General features: G+C 36.8%; 1 protein-coding gene across 7 annotated transcripts in view; it reads left to right on the plus strand.

Moving 5' to 3' along the window:
* Positions 1-22,517, plus strand: part of RXFP1 (relaxin family peptide receptor 1) — a 112,522-nt gene that overhangs the window by 55,864 nt on the left and 34,141 nt on the right. For 6 of the 7 annotated variants that reach the window (XM_077761454.1, XM_077761451.1, XM_077761452.1 and 3 more), the window contains 4 exons: positions 1,563-1,661; positions 5,861-5,966; positions 11,160-11,231; positions 21,706-21,777. In XM_077761454.1, coding sequence (XP_077617580.1) covers positions 1,563-1,661; positions 5,861-5,966; positions 11,160-11,231; positions 21,706-21,777 — 349 coding nt within the window. Of the gene's footprint in view, positions 1-1,562; positions 1,662-5,860; positions 5,967-11,159; positions 11,232-21,705; positions 21,778-22,517 lie in introns of those variants that run through there. The other variant, XM_077761455.1, reaches the window with a different exon arrangement.

The raw sequence follows: 22,517 nt of genomic DNA on the forward strand, positions 1-22,517 counted from the left end.
AGTTGAATTACCAACTTCTAAAGAACAAGAAAGCATTCTAAACCCAGCCTAGAACAGAGGAGGTGCAAACTACACAAAATGCACCATGATTCAATAGCTTGTAGTCTCTGTTTGGCTGTATGACCTCAGTCTTCCTAATTTTCCTCCGCTTCTTCCTGGTTCTCTAAGGCATCATCCTCATGATGTAAGAGGGTGGAGAGGCACCTTGAACTGATTCCTGGATATTCAATGGCTGGTATTCCTGGCCACCTAGTTACTGGTACCCAGCTGGGATCTCATGCTGAAGTCAGTGGTTAGTAACTTGAGAGCCATCACTTATCTCCCTCTGAACTGAGATCTTATTATATTACTTTGCTACTTCTATTTTGAAATCTTCTATAATAGACAAGTGTTAAAAAATAATGAGGCATTATGTGGAAACTAATTTGACAATAAACTATTTAAAAAAATAAATAAATAAATAAATAAATAATGAGGCATGCTAAAGGAAGAATATTTTATTTTATTTTATTTTTTTTAAGGAAGAATATTTTAAATGCAATGTTTAAATAATCTTCTATTCAATTTTTCACATTTAGTGGGATTTCTAAAAGCAAGACTAATTTTATAAGTATAAACAGCATTTATGATAGACTTAATACTAATTTATAAAAACAGGACAATTTTATAGTTTTTATCATCTTCTCATATGTTTATGCATCCTTAAAGAGTCTTGGCAACATTCTGAAAAAGGTTTAGAACCTCTGGAAAGGATCACAGTGAAACTCTCCCAGATGAAGAGAAGATAGGATGAAGGCTCATACTGTCTGCAAAGATGTCCAAAGAAGTTGCTCCTACGCCCCATGCAAAGTCCATTCTATCATATGTTTGGCTTTCTTGTCTCTTATGTTTAAAATTAACTAAAAAGTCATAAGTAATTTTGTGAGGTAAAATTATTTTCTTTTGTTCTCCCCCCCACCAAAGAAAAGACTTTTACAATTTTTGTGGTTTTTTAAAACAATACAAGAGCTTAAAATCAAACTCAGAAAATATCAATGAGAAAATATGTAAGCACTCAGAAGAGAATTCCTGTTAAAACCATCCATGACACCATGGTGCCCTTTAAAAAAAAAGAAAGAAAGAAAGAAAAAAGAAATGTGATAGTGCCGGTCATGTTCTTTTTTTCTTTAATAATCATGATCATCTATCCATGTTAATACATCTCCAACATCAGGTTAAATGAGAGAAGACTTGAGGGAGTCATAATTAATATGCTATGAACAGGGTGTTGTGTTTCAGTACTTAAGAAAGCATTGTTTCTTGAAATGTGGTTCAAACACTAGTTGCCAAAGAATCACCTACAGCACCCATAGCGGAGATGTGGGAACCCACCTCAGACTTGTGAAATCACGACCTGTAGGTGGGGAGCCCAGAAATTTCCATTTGTCAACAAGCTCCCAAATGATGCTTCTCTCGCTAAGTTTGACAATCGCTTGTTTGTTTTAAAGAGAGGACCTATTTTTCCCAACACACCAGAACATTTCTGTTTTCTTGAATTTTCTGCTCTCTGATTTTTATTTTAGGAGACAACAACGGATGGCCTATACAATTTGACAAATACTTTGCCAATTACTACAGAATGACTTCCTTGTACCATTTTGAGACACAAACATCTGAATGCCGTAAGTAATCAGAGGGATTGAATCTCTTTTCCATGAGTTCATAAGACATCATGTTTTTAAAAGTTAAATCCAACATATTTTTTGAAAGATTAAGTATAGTTTTCTAACTGCAAACTTTATTAGACATGTAGCCTTAATTTGAGAATTCTATTTAAAAGTGATTCAGGGCTCCCAAGTATGAAAGCAATACATCATGTCAGATATTGTTGTGAACAAAATTAATGTCTGCCAGTCAGAGTTGCTATTATATGTCCCTCTTTCACAATCACTATAGACTCTGATACAAAGGGAACTGTAGAAATAGAAGGGCAGAGAAGCTGTTTGGATTTTAATGTTTGCAAGTGAAAAAGCTTCTGGGGTCTAAACTACTTTAGAAATACAAAAAGCCTCATTAATTATAACTTGCTATGTTTAGTTGCATACTGAGAACTTCCAACACACAGGAGGGGCTGTGGGAACGTATAGCCTCAGGACTGATGCTGCAATATTTTAGAACATAAAGATCTTATAAATTTTTTCTTTTAAATAATTTTTGTTTATTCTGATATTATGCAGATGTAAATGTGTGCCTTGGAGTTAAAATTTATCCTAGCTTGGCAAAGCCTTGGTTAAATAATTGGGGTAGGAGGTGGAGAGAATCCTTTAGTATAATATTTCCTTTATGTTCTATTATAAGTTGTAAAGTATAGCTTTTTTTAAAAGGTTTAAATTTTTTTGTCTTCAGTATTCAGATGAGATCAATCAAAAACTACTAACAGTCCCCAATTTAAGGGGCCATGCATCTATTCTGTCAATCCACAGATTATAAGCCATCCATCTCAGCTTCACATTTTCTCCTTGTACAGGAATGAAATTACTTGATCATTGAAAAGCTAAAACGTTTTGGGAAAGAAAAAAGGTAACAGGTATAATTTAACTGCCAAAAGAATCCCCCCCCAAAAAAATTAATGGATTATGCCATGTTATCTCAAAACATGGATTTTATTTTTTTGTTTTATTGTATAGCCTTTTCTTTTTATTTCTTAAATTTTAATTGAATCTTTTTATATCTCCTTACCCTCAAATAGATTTTAGGCAGTTTACAACAAAAATATGGCTACTAACAGACTTAAGCCATTCATGCAACATTTAAGACAAAAATTCAACAGTGAATGATAAAGAGAATGGGAAGAAAACTTATATAAGGAAATCCTTAATGAGAAAAGTTCAGTAACTGTCTTCAAAACTTAGTTCTGAATTTTGTAGTCATCAGGCTAATGAAGGAAAATAATGGGTTACACACTTTTATAGCCTGGCTTATAAGGCGAAAACAAACAAATGGGGGAAAAACAGGTCAAGTTAGCAAGAGAGATAACTCTTTGCCTAATCCTGAACTCTGGGAGAAATGTGTCCTAAGTATAACTGCATGGAAAGAATGGAGCTACACAGTAAATGATATATCCAAAAAAAATTTTATCAGTTCTTAGGAAAGAACAAATATACAATTTTTAATTCGAGTTCTTTAAAGACAGTTCAGGAAGGCATGGTAATAAATAATTGAATGTCTTTTCCAAGCATAAAACTAATATAAAATGAAATGGAAAGTGTAGTGTAAAGCTTGGGGGTAATACTTAAAGTTCCTAATGTACCACTTTATTTACCTTAGAGTATTATAAGGATTTATTGGAAATTAAACAGAATGGCTTATAATAATTTTTGCCTGAGTGAAGGAATCTGAGGAATTCACATTTATAAAGCCACCTTCTCAAGAACAAGATTATGGAAAACATGTCTATCATTAACCAATACATTATTAAAGTTTAAATTTGAGGGATTTGGAAAGTGCAGAGATTTAGAAAGAACTGTTTACTCAGCCATAATTTCACCACTCAGAGGCTACCAGCACTAACTTGCTGGTGCATTACTCACCTTTTTTTTTTCTTTTTTAATTTTAGTATAGTTGAAATTTCCTGTGTAAATCATTTTTATCATATTTTCAGTTAGCATTTTAGCATAATCAGGTATCCATGCTGTTATAATCTCTTTGAATATACTATATAGTATATTTTAAGTGTTATAATTTGCTTAATCATTCTTTTATTTTTGGATATTTCAGTGGTTTTTTTTCATTTTTCCCTATTACAGGTTACTCTGTAGTGAACATATATGAATTATCTTAACTCTGTCAATATAAACAGAAAAAACACACTGAAAGTAATGCTAGTTTCACTGCCTCCATTTTCACCCTTCCTACTCTCACCCTTAGAACCTTCATCTTCTTTCCCAACCCACACCCTTCCTTCCCCACAACACTCACGTTAGACATGGCTTTAACTTGGAGACAGAATCCATTTCTAGAGATCCATGGCTAAAATGGTTACCTACAGCCATAAAAGTGTTTAAAAGTTCTTGGTGGAGACTGTTTACAAAAAACACAAAACCTAAGTTATGATTTTGATCTCGTTTAATCCTATAAAATAGTCTGCAGAGTTATTTGGGAGGAGAGGCCGAACACCTGTCATCCCATAGCTGAGCAAAGGGACATATACTAGGTCAAAGTCATCCACCAGCTTTGTCATGGAAATCTCTACTTTGCCATTAAGACATTTTTCTACTCTCTGGAGGCTTTACAGTAAAGGTCAAAAACTGGAAGCCCACAAGCAGAAAATTCTCATAGAAAGTTTTGTTCATTCTGTGATGTTTTAAAATATTTTGAGTCGGCTATTATCATTTTTGTTAATAGGTACATAAGTACCTATATATGACACTGTATTTCTGGCTTCTTTGAGAAAGTTGGTTGGCTTGGCTACACGTGTTCTTACCCTAATATGGCAACAGGAGAAGCTGTTCCACTGGGACATTTGGACAAGACCCACACCTATTTTGCCAGTCCCCTGGACTTTAAGGGTCTGTAACCTCTACCGTATAGGTTAGGGTTTCAAAGTAAATGTAGAGGGGAAACACTCCTCATTGTTCTCATTAAACAACTATTCCCATTCTCCTACTGAGCTATATGAACACATCATTACAAGCCTCAACAGACGTTAGAACTATGAGATCACATCTTTAAGACCATCACCACAGCCCCACAAGATGGCCAAAGGGATACATTCAACTCTCCCTCTTCCCAATGGCAGCAGTGAGAATGTAATGGCTGGCTATGCATAAAAAAATTCACTCCAAGGGCACCTGGCTGGCTCAATTGGCTAAATGTCCAACTTTGGCTCAGGTCATGACCTCACAGCTCAGGTCATGATCTCACAGTTGGTGGGTTTAAACCTCACATCGGGCTTGCTGATGTCAGCATGCAGCCCACTTTGGATCCTCGGTCCCCTTCTCTCTCTGTCCCTCCCCCACTTGTTCTCTCTCTCTCTCTCTCTCAAAAATAAATAAAACATTTTTTTAAAAAAGTTCACTCCCATAAATGACATTTTAGACATCCTTACATCCCTATGTAATCCAAAAGAAGATCATAAAAAATCCTTTAAAGAACTCCTGAATTTTCCAGGGGGGGGAAAAAGAATTCTGCCAACACTATAGTTCATGTTTAGTTCTCCTCTTTCTTGCTAGTTAAAAATGACTTAATCTTCCATTAAGGGTTTATGTTATTGATAAATGCTTTATTATTTTTTAATGTTTTATTTACTTTTGAGAGAGAGAGAGAGAGAGCAGGCAAGCATGATTGAGGGAGGGGCAGAGAGAGAGAGGGACAGAGAATCCAAAGCAGGCTCTGTACTGACAGCAGCGAGCCCAGTTGGGGGCTCAAACTCATGAACAGTAAGATCATGACCTTAGTCAAAGTCGAGGCTCACCTTTACTGAGCCACCCAGACACCCAGATAAATAGTTTATTCTTAAGTAGCAGCTTTAATATGGACATTCATCACAAACTGCCAGTCATGCGACCCCTAGACATAACCGCTCTCCTTATGTGCGTAAAAGCAGATGATTTCATTGATTTTTGCAGCAACTGGAGAAGAGTAGTATGCTATTTAAAAAAAATGAGTTGGTAAATTGTAAGTTTTTTCATTTTAATGTTCTAGCATCATTTTAACATTAAATTAAAAGCGAACTTTGTAAACTTCATTTAAAGCAGTGCCCAAATTGCTTAGGTAAAACAGGACATACTTGTGTACTAAATAATTTTCTCATAGCTTTTCATTTCTTTCTTTTCATCACCCTCCTTTCCTTGGTCCCTCACTACCCCCATTCCTTACTCAGTGGTCGGTTCTGTGCCCATGCAATGTCTTTGCCGAGGTTTAGAGGTTGACTGTGATGAGACCAATTTACGAGCTGTTCCATCAGTTTCTTCAAATGTGACTGAAATGTAAGTAGAAAAGAATGGCTTCAACCGAACAGCCAGAATAGCACGTGGAAAATTGTATCATACTTAAGGCCGTGTCATTATTAATGCATTTTTATTCAAAGATGGTGTCATTGTTCTCTGTCAATTATAACGATTGCTGATATTTATTGTACATTTAGTAAATGCTAGGCCCTACTCTAGATTTATCTATATATTACTTTATTTAATCCCTCATAATAATCCTATTATTTACTGTTTCCACATTTTACCTAAACAAAAAATGTCATCATTTATGTGCTAGTAAAAAGGCTGCCAGTTAACCTATGATATAGAATTTTCTTTTTACACAAATGGACATTTATTGAAAGAGCTCTTTCAGACTTTGTTAGAAACATTCCTATCTGTAAACAAACAAAAAAAAAAGAAAACAATAACAAAAACTGGATAAAATATTCCTAGAACTTCACATTTAAAATCTAACTCTTCTGAATCACATTTGACTGACAGGTGTTGCTGTTGGTTTTTTCCCAAGTAACTCAAACTTATGTATATAAAAATATCTTCACAAAAAGTAGTTTGTTGACCCAGTAATGATTCGAATTCAACAAACTTTAGCAACACAGTCACACACATTTGGCTGAAACTTTTAAAAAGCAATCAGTGGAGGATGAGTAGTTTCATCCAATATTTTTGCTGAGTTTTTTGTTTTAGTGCCTATGGCTCTGACTTTTGAGTATATGAAGACAAAATCGAAGTAATTCTTAAGTTTACAAATATGGGCAAGTCCTGCCTTCATCAAACCACATAACACAGCAACCCATATAGTTGAGGTATAAGAGATGGGGAGAGCGAGAGCTCAGAGTTCCTGTAGAGAGTGGTACCATCAAATTAACAGAATCTGGGAGGGTTTACTCAATGAACAGTGACCTGAAGAGTTTATTCAAATTGGTAATAAGCTAAGAATATCAGGCTGGTTACACCACAAAGACTTGTTTTCCAAGGTAGGTGATAATCCCACCTGAATTATCCTCAACTCACTGTCACTCTTTCTCCCAGTAATTAGTCTTAGCCTGAGATCCCGTGGAGAGTTGCCATGCTTTAAATCATGACTATACCTGTTCGGTATAAAAATTGATGATGATTTCATCCTATTTTCAAAGGAAAAACATGGATCACCCCCACTCCTTGTATCAAATTAGCAGAAAATCAAAGAATACCCTGATACAGCCAGTCTCACTTTTCACTTTCCTACAAGTAAGATTTGAATCTGTTCTTCTGCAACTTAACTAAACTTTGCGTACGAAAGGAAGAGATGGGCAGAACTGGAGGGATGGAAGAAGACAGGCAATGATTAACCAGAAAGTGTGTACCCCTAAAGAATACCTAAAGGCATTCTGATACAAATTTGAGTAAAAAACTGTTGACTCAATACATATATTCATACATATATTCACACAAACGTTCAGAAAGAGGTGTGTGCAATCCTGTGGGCCACCAGTTTTTAACCCTTGGTACAGAGAAAAAAACTGGGATCTGCTCTTTGTGAATGACTGACTACATGACAGTGAGAGAGAAGGAAGAGTCCAAGATGAGGTCAGAGTTTCCCTCCTGAGTAAATAGAGTGATCCAAGAATGGAGACACTTGGTGACAGTTAAGTGGCTAAGATTAGGACTCCAATTTTAGATGACTTTTTCAACTTGAGGTTAACAGGTCACTCAGTAGAAAATTTCAACAGGCATTTGGAGATGTAGAAATAAAGCTCAGGAGTTTATGTCTATAACACTTTCTTTCTTGTTTTGTTAAAAAAATGTATTTTCTTGTGTCTTGGATTGAGCAGCTTGAATCAAGTTCCTCATTTCTACTTTTTTCTGCAGAAAGCTGACTCAGCATCATACCTCACTCCAGTCTTTATTCAATTCCACAGAGAAAGGAATGTTAGGCTTTATAGCAAATACATTAAAAGAGTAAATATCAAATTTTATTACCAAGTTCATTCCATATTTTGAATTGGAACTCTCATAGAGAAATGTCAGAAATGTACTAAATCATGTATAAGTCTTAAAGAAACAATAATCGAAGTAATATTTGTTGAAGTTGGGGGGACACCTGGGTGGCTCAGTCAGTTAAGTGTCTGACTTCGGCTCAGCTCATGACCTCTGGGTTCGTGAGTTGGAGCCCTGTATCAGGCTTTGGGCTGCTTCAGGTTCTGTGTCTCCCTCTCTCTCTGCCCCTCCCCCACTCACACTCTTCTCTCTTCCTCTCAAAGATAAATAAACATTTAAAAGTGTATATGTTTATTGAAGTTGGGATTTTTAAGACATTTCACATAAGTATAATGAACAGAAGAGACAAAGAGATAAACATGGTTATTTATGCATTGTTCTAGCTTCCTAAACATTAATTTTGACTGCAAGAGAGCTGACTATAAGATGCTGGAATTTAATCACTAAACCACATAATCAATTGTAAGAGCTTTCTTTATCAAAACCGCAGCTAGCTTTGACAACAATAATTAAACTAAGCAGTTTCTCTTACACACATACACTTTACTTTGTGAAGAGTCAAACTTGGAATATTACATTTTAAAACTCAAGAATTTATTATGTTAAAAAATTGGGGGTTGACCTATTCCATGAGAGCAATAACACCTACCCGTTCCCATTTCAAGAGGGTATTATGATAATATCGAGAATGCTATTTGTAAAAATATTTGACATCACTTAGAAAGATGTAGCCTATAAAACCTAGGTACCATTAATAAAAGACCAACTTCCTTACAGACAATATTTAGGAGTCCTTAAGTGAGCTTTTCTTCCCTCCAGAGTAACTTTCCCACTCAGGTGAATTAGCCTCTTCCTCTTTTATTCTCTCATTGAAACTCACCTGTGTCTCCTTTAAGCGCATCTAACGTTTTTCCTTGTACTATTGTGGTTGGGCTCCTAATCTATCAGAAAAAAGGAAAATGCCATCAACTTCATGAGGGCCTACAAAATTTATTCTCTATATCCTCCGAAGTTCCTAACAGAGTATCATAAGCTCTAAACAGTTTTTGAAATGAATTTATAACAAAATACATATAATAAAAATAAAAAAGCTGATGGCCTTTTTAGACTTGGGCTAGAAGACTGAAGTTATTGTCCAAAGAAAAATCTCTACTTGTAGATAAAATATGTTCTTTGTCACCCCAATAGAGTATAAGCTCTTAAGAGCAGAGATATTACTTCTTCCAAAGTGCAAATGGAGGGGCGCCTGGGTGGCTTAGTCGGTTAAGCGTCCGACTTTCGCTTAGGTCATGATTCCGCGGTTCATGGGTTCGAGCCCCGCGTCGGGCTCTGTGCTGACTGCCAGCTCAGAGCCTGGAACCTGTTTCAGTCTGTGACTCCCTCTCTCTCTGACCCTCCCCTGCTCATGCTGTCTCTCTCTCTCTCTCCTAGAAATAAATAAAACATAAAAAAAAACAAAAAAACAAAAAAGTGCAAATGGAAGGCATTCATCATATGTTTATTGAGCAAATGAATGAATGAATGAATGAACACATTTTTGAAAACACACTAAGCTTTTGTCAATATTTTTAAATCAAACTCAAATATTCAACAGTTTATTTTCATACAACACAAACATTTAAATAGGATGTAAAGCAGAATTGAAGATCCAAGCCAAGGGAGAATGATTAGTAGAAAGAGGATTCACAATTAGCTAACATAAGGAATGAAAGGACATTTAGTGATAGCCTGGGGCAGCTAAGACTGTTTCAAGAGAGGATTAGTAGTTGATCAACCTTTGGCACTCATTCATTAAAAACTTACTAAGTGACTGGGGTTTGTATTCTAGAACAGTGTTTCTTAATTTTTTTTCTCTTTCATTACTGCCCCCCCAAGCCTTTTTAGACATTGTTTTTCTGTTTTTCCCTCCTGTAAAATTCTAATACTACATATATACTATATATCTGTTTATGTATACCTGTTCTTCATCCATTTAAAAAGATAAGATTTTTTTCATTCCTGTAGAACCAATTTTCATACCTTGGGGCAATAATACCTCCATTGAAAATACATGGATTCCTAGACTCCAGAAATACCATTTCTCAAATTAGATTCCAAAATTATGTCCTGGGGAGTCTGAGAAACTATTTTTCTTTAAGAAGATGTCATTGCCAAGTTTAAGCAACACTGGTCCAAAACCAACATAACAACTAACATTGGTAGTGCCCTACTATACGATACTATTGTAACCTGAGTCATTTATGTGGATCAAGTTTCTCCAAGTGTTTATCCCACAACGGTTAACCTCCAGACATTCGTCTGCTCCATTGTATTATATAAAGATGGTAATAATAATTGCATCATATTATTACAGGTCATCTAGTCCAAATCTGTGCTTTCACAGTTAAAGACACTGACAAGGAAAGATTATGTATGATTCATGATACACGCAAGGGACTCCAGTTGTAATGGTTTGGGTTTTGTTCTGTTTGGTTTGATTTTTTCCTTCTTAAATTTTGTTCCTACTACCTTACATTGCTTTTCCTTAAAAAGTTAAAGGTTTAGGTCATTCCAGTACAACCACAATTATGTGGATATAGTTTGTGTCAAGCTGCATATCAAATTGTGATACAAGGGGAAAGTTTTCTATACAATTTACTAGAAACTGAAATGAAATCACTTATTGAATAAAGACAGTTCAATTATACTTCCTAACTGACAGTTTCCTTCATAACTAATTTTAAAAGGAATTAGAAACAAAACAACACAACACACACACACACACACACAACAAAGGTAGTGGATGTGAACAATGAAATTGAAGAATATAAAATTACTTAAGTACTTGAATGTGCTTTACAGAAAACACTATTTTATTGTCACTTTAAAACTGAGATTATAAACCTAATGTTTATTAAATAAAAAGGGAAAAGGAAAATGTGACTGAAAATTATTTTCCCCGTTTAATTATTTTTGTGTTTTGTCAGAATTACAATGTAGTAATCTAAATTTAAGAAAAGGTAAATATCTTTAATAATATGAAATTAACAGTTAGATCCAATTCAAATGGTACTATGGATATGAAAGTAACATCATGAAATAAAATGTTTTCTGAAAGCTGGTGCTAAAGTAAATAAAGCTTATAATTATTTTATTTTAAATTTATTGTATTACTTGTAGTTTAAAAGTAAAGGAAAAAACTTTAAGAACCAAAATTTACATTTATTTCAGGTCACTTCGGTGGAACTTAATAAGAAAGCTTCCTCCTGACGGCTTCAAGAAGTACCATCACCTTCAGAAGCTGTAAGAAAAAATTTAATCCCCAGTATTTAATTCACTAACTTGTTTTGACATATCTCTTCCTTCCCACTTCTGTGGAAACCAATGCTGTTCCAGGGCTTACATCTAATTCCTCTTCAGGAAATTATTTAGCTGTTAGCCCAAGACTACCAGGGAACTTTTTTTTAGAAGTTCTAGAAGCCATTCCAGAAAAATCTCAAATACTTATTCCCAAAGAAACTAGAGCATTTGAGCTATGACTTCTTCTGCCACATGCTAGACTGTGAAGAACTTTCTTCCATATGTGTGCAAATTGAATCTCCAACTAAGAGAGCGAGTCGTGGTGGTTTGATACCCCAGAGCATGTTGTTTACGGGATTTAATCCCATTTTCACATCTGCCATGTAAGTTGAGTTTTCTTTTGGCCTCAGGTAGTATCTGACATGTTTTATTACCATCAGTTTAGCATTTTAATATATACTCCAAGACTCCATAATGGCCCAGGTTATGTTTACCTGATATTTAGGTCAACTTTGTGACTAAATCATATCATACTTGAACTGCTGGGTTTAAATATCCTGTTTATAATCATGCTATTTAGAAAAGATCTCAGAATTCCTCATTTCATTTTCATACTTATGTTGCTTTTGGTTCTGGTTTTATACTGAAGAAACCTCACACATAGATGTATATGTGTGCATTCTTCTTTAAGATAATGAATATAGGGCACCTGGGTGGTTCAGTCGGTTAAGCGTCTGACTCTTGATTTCAGCTCAGGTCATGATCTCAGGGTTGATGAGTTTGAGCTTCACATCAGGCTCTGTGCTGACAGCATGGAGCCTGCTTGGGATTCTCTCTCTCCTCTCTCCTCTCTCTCTCTCTCTCTCTCTCTCCCTGCCTTTCCCCCACTTATGCACACACTCTCTCAAAAATAAATAAATAAACATTAAAAATTTTAAGATAACAAGTAAAAGAAAAACCAGAAGAAATATTAATCTATTTCACTCAATGAAATGTGCTCAAAACCCGGATAATCTGCAAAAAAAGTATGTTTCGTATTTAAAAATTAAAATTTCAATAAAAATTACTTTCAAAACTTTATTCTGGATGTTCAGCAATCAGCAGAGAAGAGCTTTTCAAAATTAGGCCTCATATAAAAACTTCAAGAGTATGCTTCCATATTTTATTTCCTGATCTTTGGATTATGAAGAATTTTTCTGATCTGTAGCACCACCTTATGTCCACATGTTGAAAAGGAACTAGGACTTCAAATTTAAATATCAAACTTCAGGTTTATGTAACAGTAGTTTAGCATTTTTCCATAATAAACGTTGAAATAATTTTTTAAAGATTTTATTTTTAAGTAATCTCCACACCCAGTGTGGGCCTTACACTCACAACCCCAAGATCAAGAGTCACATGCTCTACTGACTGAGGCAGTTAAGGGTCCCAAATTAATTCTTGAATAGCCAATTTGTTTTAACTAATATATAAAAGAGTCTCATTACAAAATAAAATTATGTACCTGGCTCTTACACTTGATCTTAGCCAAAAGGCCGAGAAGCAATCTACCTGGTGATTAGAGCTATAGGTTTGCTCAACCTCCACACAATACAGTCTATTGCTTAGCAGATTATTAAAATAGTTAGAAAGAAATAAATACATGCTAAAGCTGCTCCATGTATTAGTGAGAAAGATTCATTCCCTACTATGTGATTGGAACTATAGCATGTTCTGTGAAAGTGTTAAATGCATAATACATTTAAGAATAACACTGTTATAATCAAAGTTAGGTTTTCTTCCGTGTTGGAGAAATAGGGGATCTTTTTTAGCCAAAAGTTCTAATTAACTAAGAATTTGTTCATACTGTTTTCTTCCTTATTGCTCCTAATATTTATTAAAAATATATGTATACTTTATTTATAAAATAAATATATATACATATACATATATACACAGAGCACCCTCTGAAGTGCAGAAGTGCAAAGCTTTACAAGGATGCAGTTGTTGCAATTGGTTGTGTTCTGGTATCTAGTTTCTTTGACCTTCAGTTAACACAGGCCAATCTAGTTAGTTATGTAAAACTACATTCTTGTCTTGACATGCTAGTCTAATTTATATTCTTCCAGTCTTATTTTTTTATTTTTTTCTTCTGTCATAAATACTTCTTATAAGTTTCTTCAAACACTTAAAAAAAGTTTTAATGTTTTATTTATTTCTGAGAGAGTGTGAGTAGGGGAGGGTTAGAGAGAGAGGGAGACACAGAATCTGAAACAGGTCCAGGCTCTGAGCTGGCTGTCAGCACAGAGCCCGACGCGGAGCTTGAACCCATGAACCGCGAGATCATGACCTGAACCAAAGTCTGACACTCAACCGACTGAGCCACCCAGGCGCCCCTCTTCAAGCACTTTTTAAAGCAAGGCTTGGAGTGTCAAATTAATAAAATTGAAGCTGCATTACTAGCAGATTTGCGATTAACATGGAATATGATTGAGGCCTTAAAGGTGTCACATCTTGTACTTTTGCCAGCAGTTAAGATAATGGCGTAGTAGGAAGACCCTCTGCTTGCCTCCTCCCTCGAACACAGCCAGATAAGTAACAAATCATTCTGAGCACCCAAGAAATCGATCTGAGGACTGACACAGCAAAACTACACAACTAGAGGGAGAAAAACAGCCTCATCATGGAAGTTAGAAGCGCAGGGAGTTGATTTGGGTGAGAAAAGAATTGCAGGTGCTGCAGAGGGGTAGGAGCCCTGATCATGGAGAGGGGGGAGAGAGAGAAAGAGAATGAAAGCAGTGAACAGGGGACTCCACAGAAAAACTCTTCCCTAAAACCATTGACTGAGAAAAGGAGAGGAGCTGACAACCACAAGTTTTTATAAGCCGTGGAGGTCAGTCTGAAGGTTTAGAAGTCTGTGCCATCACTACGGTCATTCCTGGTGGGTTTAGTGGTGCTCCTGTGGGGAAGGAGGGCAGAGGCCCAGGAGCAGACAGCATGCTCTGAGGGTCCCCTAGGTCACCTGGGGAGAAACAGTTCTCCTGCTTGGAGTGCATTTGGGAGAGGCAGCACTGCCTCTTAGGGGACAAAAGAGAAGGTGGGAATCCTTGAATGGCCCGATTAATTAGCATAGCAGCAGAGGCACCTACTGAAGGTAGTTAGCCTGGAAACCAGCTTTTGGGTGTGCTTTATCATAAACTCTTAGCCCCACCATGGACGTGCACCGGCTTTTCTGGGAAAACTCAGCACCATCCAGTGTGGCAAGACCCTTTTCCAGAGGGTCATCCTGTGCCTGCGCTATACTGTCTCTAAATTTGGAGCTTTGAAACCCATTCCCATGACTGAGATAAAACACAAGAGTACTGTGCTGTGAGGAGAACACACAGCTCAGAAACAGAGAGAATGAAGGCAGGATTCTGATGGAAGCCTGCGACACAAGAGGGGAGACTGTTTGCTCTTCTGTGAAGGTTTCCTGAACAGCAGCAGGCAAGAACTCCCCTCTCTAGAGATGACAGAGTGGGGGAATGCCATTTTCCCCCTGCCCATCAGCACAGACAGACTTCAGTGAGCAACACAGCACCCCCAGTGGAGGCTGAGGCAGCTTACACCAGGCTTCATCCCAATATGCCCTGCAGGTTCATCTTTACAAAGGCCAGTCAGCCTGAGAACCAGCACAGCAGGCCCCTCCCCCAGAAGACTAGCACAAATCCCCCTGCAAACACTAAGCCCACTGATCATAGGGTGCTGCAAAGCCTCAGCTCTGGGGGATATAGGATCTAGGCTTTTTTTTTTTTTAACGTTTATTTTTGAGACAGAGAGGAAAAGAGAGAGAGAATGAGTGGGGGAGGGACAGAAAGAGGGGACAGAGGATCCGAAGTGGGCTCTGCGCTGAAAGGCTGACAGCAGAGAGCCCGATTTGGGGCTCGAACTTACGAACCACAAGATCATGACCGGAGCTGAAGTCAGAAGCTTAACCAACTGAGCCCCCAAGACACCCCAGGATCTAGACTTTTCTACCAAGTAGACCAAAATATATCTAGTTAAAACATGCCAAATGCTGGACCAGGTCCAAATACTCCACACTGCAGGCAAGGAGAAATTCTGCAGAGGACTCATCTGAGAGAAAGAGCAACCAAATTGCAGCAGCAGAAAGCATAGAACATACACCAAAAATCTTCCTGAAACGCAAGGTCCTGGACAGTATATGCTCTTCTTAATGTAACCATTACTCTCAGAAGCAGGAAACATAACAGGTTTTCCTAACACACAGTAGACAGAAGTTTAGGCAAAAGGCCAAGATGGAGGACTTCATCCAAAAAGGAAAACTGGAAGACGTAATGGGCAGGGATCTAATCAAAACAGATATAACTAATATGTCTGAATCAGAATATAAAGCAACAATCATAAGTATACTCGCCGGCCTTGAGAAAAGCATAGAAGAAACCAGAGAGAACCTTACCACAGATAAAAAAAATAACTGAAAACTAGTAAGGCCTAATTTTAAAAAAAAGTTATAACTGAGATGCAAAATGACCAGATGTATTGACAACTAGGATGGATGAAGTGTAAGAGTGAATCAATGATATGGAAGATAAAATTATGGAAAACAATGAAGCTGAAAAGAAGAGGAAAAGAAAGATATCAGATCAGAAATGTAGACTTAGGGAACTCAGTGATTCCATTAAGCCTAATAACATTTGTATCAGAGAGGTCCCAGAAGAAGAAGGCAGGGAAAAGGGGGCTGAAGGTTTCTATGAGCAAATTATAACTGAAAACTTCTCTAATCTGGTGAGGCTTCTCTAATCCAAGAGGCACGGGGAACTCCCATCAAAATCAACAAAAGCCAGCCATCACTAAGACATATTATAGTCAAATTTACAAAATCCAGAGAAAAGACAGAATCCTGAAAGCAGCAAGGGAAAATAGTTCTTAACCTACAAGGGAAGACACATCACATTTGCAGCACATCTATCCACAGAAATTTGGCAGGTCAGAATGGAATGGCAGGATATATTTAATGTACCGGATGGGAAAAATATGCAGCCAAGAATGCTTTATCCAGCAAGGCTGTCATACAGAATAGAAGGAGAGATAAAGAATTTCCCAGACAAACAAAAACTAAAGGAGTATATGACCACTAAACCAGGCCCACAAGAAATATTAAAGGGGACTCTTTGATGGGGAAGTAGAAATCAAAAGCAACAAAGATTAGAAAGGAACAGAGAACATTACCAAAAACACCAACTTTAGAGGTAATACAATGGCACTAAATTCATATCTATTAGTAATCACTCTGAATGTAAATGGACTAAAAGCTCCAATCAAAAGACATAGAGTAGGGGTACCAGGGTGGCTCAGTCATTTCAGCATCCAGCTTCAGCTCAGGTCATGATCTCAGTTTGTGAGATCAAGCCCCATATCAGGTTCACTGCTGTCAGCCTGTCAGTGCAGAGCCCACGTCAGATTCTCTGTCCTCCCCTCTCTGCCCCTCCACCACTTGTGCGATCTCAAAAATAAATAAACATTTTAAAAAAAGACATAGAGTACCAGAATGGATAACAAAAACAAGACCCATCTATATGCTGCCTACAAGATAATCATTTTAGACCTAAAACTACTACCTATATTAAAATTTAAGGGATGGAGAACCATCTGTCATGCCAATGGACATCAAAAGAAAGCTGGAGTAGCCATACTTGTATCAGACAAACTAGATTTTTAAAAATTTTTAACATTAATTTATTTCTGAAATAAACAAAAACAGAGCACAAGCAAGGGAAGAGTAGAGAGAGAGGGAGATACAGAATCTGAAACAGGCTCCAGGCTCTGATCGGTCAGCACAGAGCCCAATGCGAGGCTCAAACTCATGAGCCATGAGATCATGACCTGAGCCAAAGTCAGACACTTAACCGACTGAGCCACCTAGGGGCCCCTACACAAACTATATTTTTAACCAAAGACTGTAACCAGAGATGAAGAAGGGGATTACATCCTAACTAAGGGGGTCTGTCCGTCCAGAAGATCTAACGATTGTAAATATTTATGCCTCCATATTGGCACACCCAAATACATAAATCAATTAATCAAAAACATAAAGAAACTAATTTATAATTAATACAATAACAGTAGGGGCTTTAAACTTGCACTCACAGCAATGGACAGATCATCTAGGCAGAAAATCAATAAAGAACAGTGGCTTTGAAAGACACACTGAACCAGAAGTACCTAACAGATATATTCAGAACACTTCATCCTAAAGCAACAGAATACACATTCTTTTCAAGTGCACATTGAACATTCACTGGAATAGGTCACATAGCGGGTCACAAACCAGGCTCAACAAGTACAAAAAGATTGAGATCATACCATGCAAATTTTCTAACACTATGAAACTTGAAGTCAGCCACAGAAAATATGTTGAAAAACCACAAATACATGGAGGTTAATGAACATTCTATGAAAGAACGAATAGGTCAACCAGGAAATTAAAGATATAAAAAAATAGATATAGGGCAAATGAAAATGAAAACAAGACAGTCCAAAACCTTTTGGATGAAGCAAAGGTGGTCCTAAGAGGCAAGTATATACTAATACATGCCTACCTTAAGAAACAAGAAAAGTCTCAAATACACAACCTAACCCCACACCTAAAGAATCTAGAAAAGGAACAGCAACTAAAGCCTAAAGCCAGCAAAAGAGGGGAAATAATAAAGATTAGTGCAGAAACAAACAATATAGAAACAAAAACTTATAGAACAGATTAACAAAACTAAGAGCTGGTTCTTTGAAAGAATTAAGAAAATTGGCAAACCTGTAGCCAGACTTATCAAAAAGAAGAGAGAAAAGACCCAAACGAATAAAACCATGAATGAAAGAGGAGAGATCACAACCAACACCACAGAAATACAAACAACCATAAGAGAATATTATGAAAATTATATGCCAACAAACTGGGCAGTCTGAAAGAAATGGACAAATTACTAGAAACATACAAACTACCAAAACTGAAATTGGAAGAAATAGAAAATGTGAAGGGTCCCATAACCAGCAAAGAAATTGAATCAATAATCAAAATCTTCCTACAAACTAAGTCCAGGGCCAGATGGTTTTCCAGGGGAATTCTACCAGATTTTTAAAGAAGAGTTAACACTTACTCTTCTCAAATTATTCCAAAAAATAAAAGTGGAAGGGAAACTTCCAAACTCATTTACAAAGCCAGCATTACCTGGATTCCCAAACTAGACAAAGATCCCACTGAAAAGGAGAATTACAGGTCAATATCCCTGATGAATATGGATGCAAAAATTCTCAACAAAAACTAGTAAATTGAGTTCAACAGTGCATTAAAAGAATTATTCACCACTATCAAGTGGGATTTATTCCTGGGAAGCAGGCGTGATTCAATAAATGCAAATCAATCAATGTGGTACGCCACATTAATAAAAGAAAGGATTAAAATCATATGATCTTCTCAAAAGATGCCAAAAAGGCATTTGACAATATAAATATCCTTTCTTGATAAAAACCCTCAAGAAAATAAGGATAGAAGGAACATACATCAACATCATAAAGGCCATATACAAAAGACCCACAGCTAACATCATCCTCAACGGGGAAAAACTGAGAGCTTTCCCCCTGAGATCAGGAACACGACAGGGATGTCCACTCTCACCACTGTTGTTCAACATAGTGCTGGAAGTCCTCACCTCACCAATCAGACAACAAAATGAAAAACTAGGCATCCAATCTTCAAGGAAGACATGAAGCTTTAAACTCTTCATGGACAACATGCTACTCTATGTAGAAAACCTGAAAGATTCCACCAAAATATCACTAGAACTAATATATGAATTCAGCAATGTCACAGGATATAAAATCAATGTTGATACATCAGTTGCATTTCTATACACCAATAATGAAGCAGTAGAAAGAGAAATCAAGGAACCTATCTGGTTTACAATGGCACCCAAAACCATAAGATACCCAGGAATAAACCTAACTAAAGAGGTAAAAGATCTTTACCCTAAAAACTATAGACACTTATGAAAGAAACTGAAGAGGGCACAAAGAAATGAAAAAAACATTTCATGCTTATGGATTGGAAGAACATTATTAAATTGTCTGTACTATCCAAAGTAATCTACAGTTTTATTGCAATCCCTATATCACCAGCATTTTTCACAGAGCTAGAACAAACAACACTAGAATGTGTATGGAATCACAAAAGATTCCAAGCAATTCTGAGAAAGAAAAGCAAAGTTGAAGACATCCCCATTCTGAACTTCAGGCTATGTTATAAAGCTGTAGTCATCAAGACAGCATGCTACTGACACAAACACAGACACATCAATGATCAATGGAACAGAATAGAAATCTCAAAAATGGACCCACAACTATATGGTCAACTAATTTTTGACAAAGCAGAAAAGAATATCCAATGAAAAAAAGACAATCTCTTCAACAAACAGTTTTGGGAAAAATGGATGGTGACATGTAGAAGAATGAAACTGGATCACCTTCTTACACCATACACAAAAACAAATTCCAAACGGACCTAAATGTGAGCCAGGAAACCATCAAAATCCTAGAGAACACAGGCAGCAACATCCTTGACCTTGGCTGTAGCAACTTCTTACTAGACATGTCTCCAGAGGCAAGGGAAACAAAAGCAAAAATAAACTATTGGGACTTCTCTGCACAGAGAAGGAAACAGTCAACAACATAAAAGGCAGTCTACAGAATGGGAAAAGTTATTTACAAATGACATAACTGATATTAGGCTAGTATCCAAAATATATAAAGAACTTTTCAAACTCAACACCCGGAAAAAAATAATCCAATTAATAAATGAGCAGAAGCCATGAATAGACACTTGTCAAAAGAAGACATCCAGATGGCTAGCAGACACATGAAAAGATGTTCAACATCACTCATCACCAGGGAAATAGAAATGAAAACCATGATGAAATACCACCTCACACCTGTCAGAACGGCTAAAATTAACAACACAGGAGGGGTGCCTGGGTGGCTCAGTCAGTTAAGCGTCTGACTTCGGCTGAGGTCATGATCTCATGGTTCGTGGGGTGTCCTACGTTGGGCTCTGTGCTGACAGCTAGCTCAGAGCCTGGAGCCTGCTTCAGATTCTGTATCTCCTTCTCTCTGACCCTCCCCTGTTCACACACACTCTCTCTCTCAGAAATAAATAAAACATTAAAAAAATTTTTTTAAAACACAGGAAACAACAGATGTTGGTGAGGATGTAGAGAAAGAGGAACCAACCCTCTTATACTGTGGATGGGAATGCAAACTGGTGCAGCCACACTGGGAAACAGTATGGACGTTCCTCAAAAAGCTAAAAATAGAACTTCCCTATGACCCAGCAATTGCACTACTAGGTATTTGCCCAAAGGATACAAAAATACAGATTTGAACACATGCACAGCAATATTTATAGCAGCACTATCAATAATTGCCAAATTATAGAAAGAGCCCAATGTCCATCGATAATGAATGGATAAAGATGTGTTATATCCATAAAATGCAATATTACACAGCCATCTAAAAGAATGAAATCTTGCCATTTACAATGACATGGATGGAACTAGAGTGTATTATGCTAAGTGAAATAAGTCAGTCAAATACTGTATTATTTCACTCATATGTGGAATTTAAGAAACAGAACAGATGAACACAAGGAAAGGGAAAAAACAGAGAGGGAAACACTCTATAAAAGACTTTTAACAATAGAGAGCAAACTGAGGGTTGATTGAGGGAAATGGGTGGGGGATAGGCTAAATGGGGGATGGGTATTAAGGAGGGCGTTTTTGTGATGAGCACTGAATGTTATATGCAAGTGATGAGTCACTGAATTCTACACTTGAAGCCAATTTTATCTTATATGTTAACTAACTAGAATTTAAATAAAAACTTGAAAAAAAGGTGCACCTGGGTGGCTAAGTTGGTTAAGCATCCGACTTCAGCTCAGGTCATGATCTCACAGTTCGTGGGTTCAAGCCCCACATCGGGCTCTGAGCTGACAGCTCAGAGTCTGGAGTCTGCTTTGGATTCTGTGTCTCCCTTTCTTTCTCTACTGCTCTGTCTTTCAAATATAAATAAACATTAAGCAATTTTTAAAAAAAACTTGAAAAAAAGAAAAAGAAGAAAATTCAAATATTAAATTTTAACTATTACATGTTCATCTTTATAACTAGAATTTCTAAATAAAAACTAGTCTAATCATACATGAATTTCATAGCAAACAAAATAACATATCTAGTTTCACTATTTTGTTATGTTTACCTTTTTAAATTAAAAAAATAGTCTACTGTGGTAAAATACAAATGCTGTAAAGTGTACCATCTTAACCAATTACATTTAGAGCCATTAAGTACATTTATACTGTTGTGTCACCCTCACCACCACCCATCCAAAGAGCTCTTTACACCTTGCAAAACTGAAATTCTGTTTCATTATGTTTTTTTTATAATTATGTTCACAGGTGCCTGCAAAACAATAATATTAGATCCATATCCATCTATGCTTTCAGAGGACTATACAGTCTTACTAAACTGTAAGTACCAGCGCCAATTAGTTTGCCCATTCCACTGTGATCTGTCAGGCTGACCCGCCGCACTCCATGGTAGCCCTTCTCCCACAAGAGTTGAAGGGGCAGCATGGCCTTATGGCCAAGGGCATGGGATTTGACTCGAACAGGCTTCCACTTAAGTCCTGACTTCACCACTCCCTTGATCTGTAAACTTGAGCAATTTATTTTCCTTTCTAGGCATTGATTCCCTCTAGTATCAAATACAAATTATAATAGTACCTTCCTCAGGATTGTTGTAAGAAACAAATGAGTAAAACACATGAGGAAGAATTAGGCACGTTACATTTGGCGCATAATAAGAACTCAGTATATACTGGCCATGGTGACAGGAATGATGGCCATTAGGACTTATTCAAAATAAGAAAGCCTGATGGGAATTTGAATCTTTGAAGGAAAAAAACCCAGGCTTCTCTAGTAATTCTTTTTCCACTACTGCTGCTTTTATGAATACATACAGCACTGTGAGGGTAAAAGAGTAAAGCTTTTTTTAAACTGTGATTAAATATACATAACGTAAAATTAATCATTTTAACCATTTTTAACTGTGCAGTTCTGTGGCAGTTAGTACATTCACACTATTGTGCAAACATCACCACCAGCCATCTCCAGAACATTTCATCTTCCCAAGTTGAAACTCTGTACCCACCAAACAGTAACTCCTCCTCCCTCAACCTATGAACCACCATCCTACTTTCTGTACCCAT

The sequence above is a fragment of the Crocuta crocuta genome, unplaced genomic scaffold (genome assembly GCF_008692635.1).
Source record: "Crocuta crocuta isolate KB4526 unplaced genomic scaffold, BGI_CrCroc_1.0 scaffold422, whole genome shotgun sequence".
NCBI lineage: Eukaryota > Metazoa > Chordata > Mammalia > Carnivora > Hyaenidae > Crocuta > Crocuta crocuta.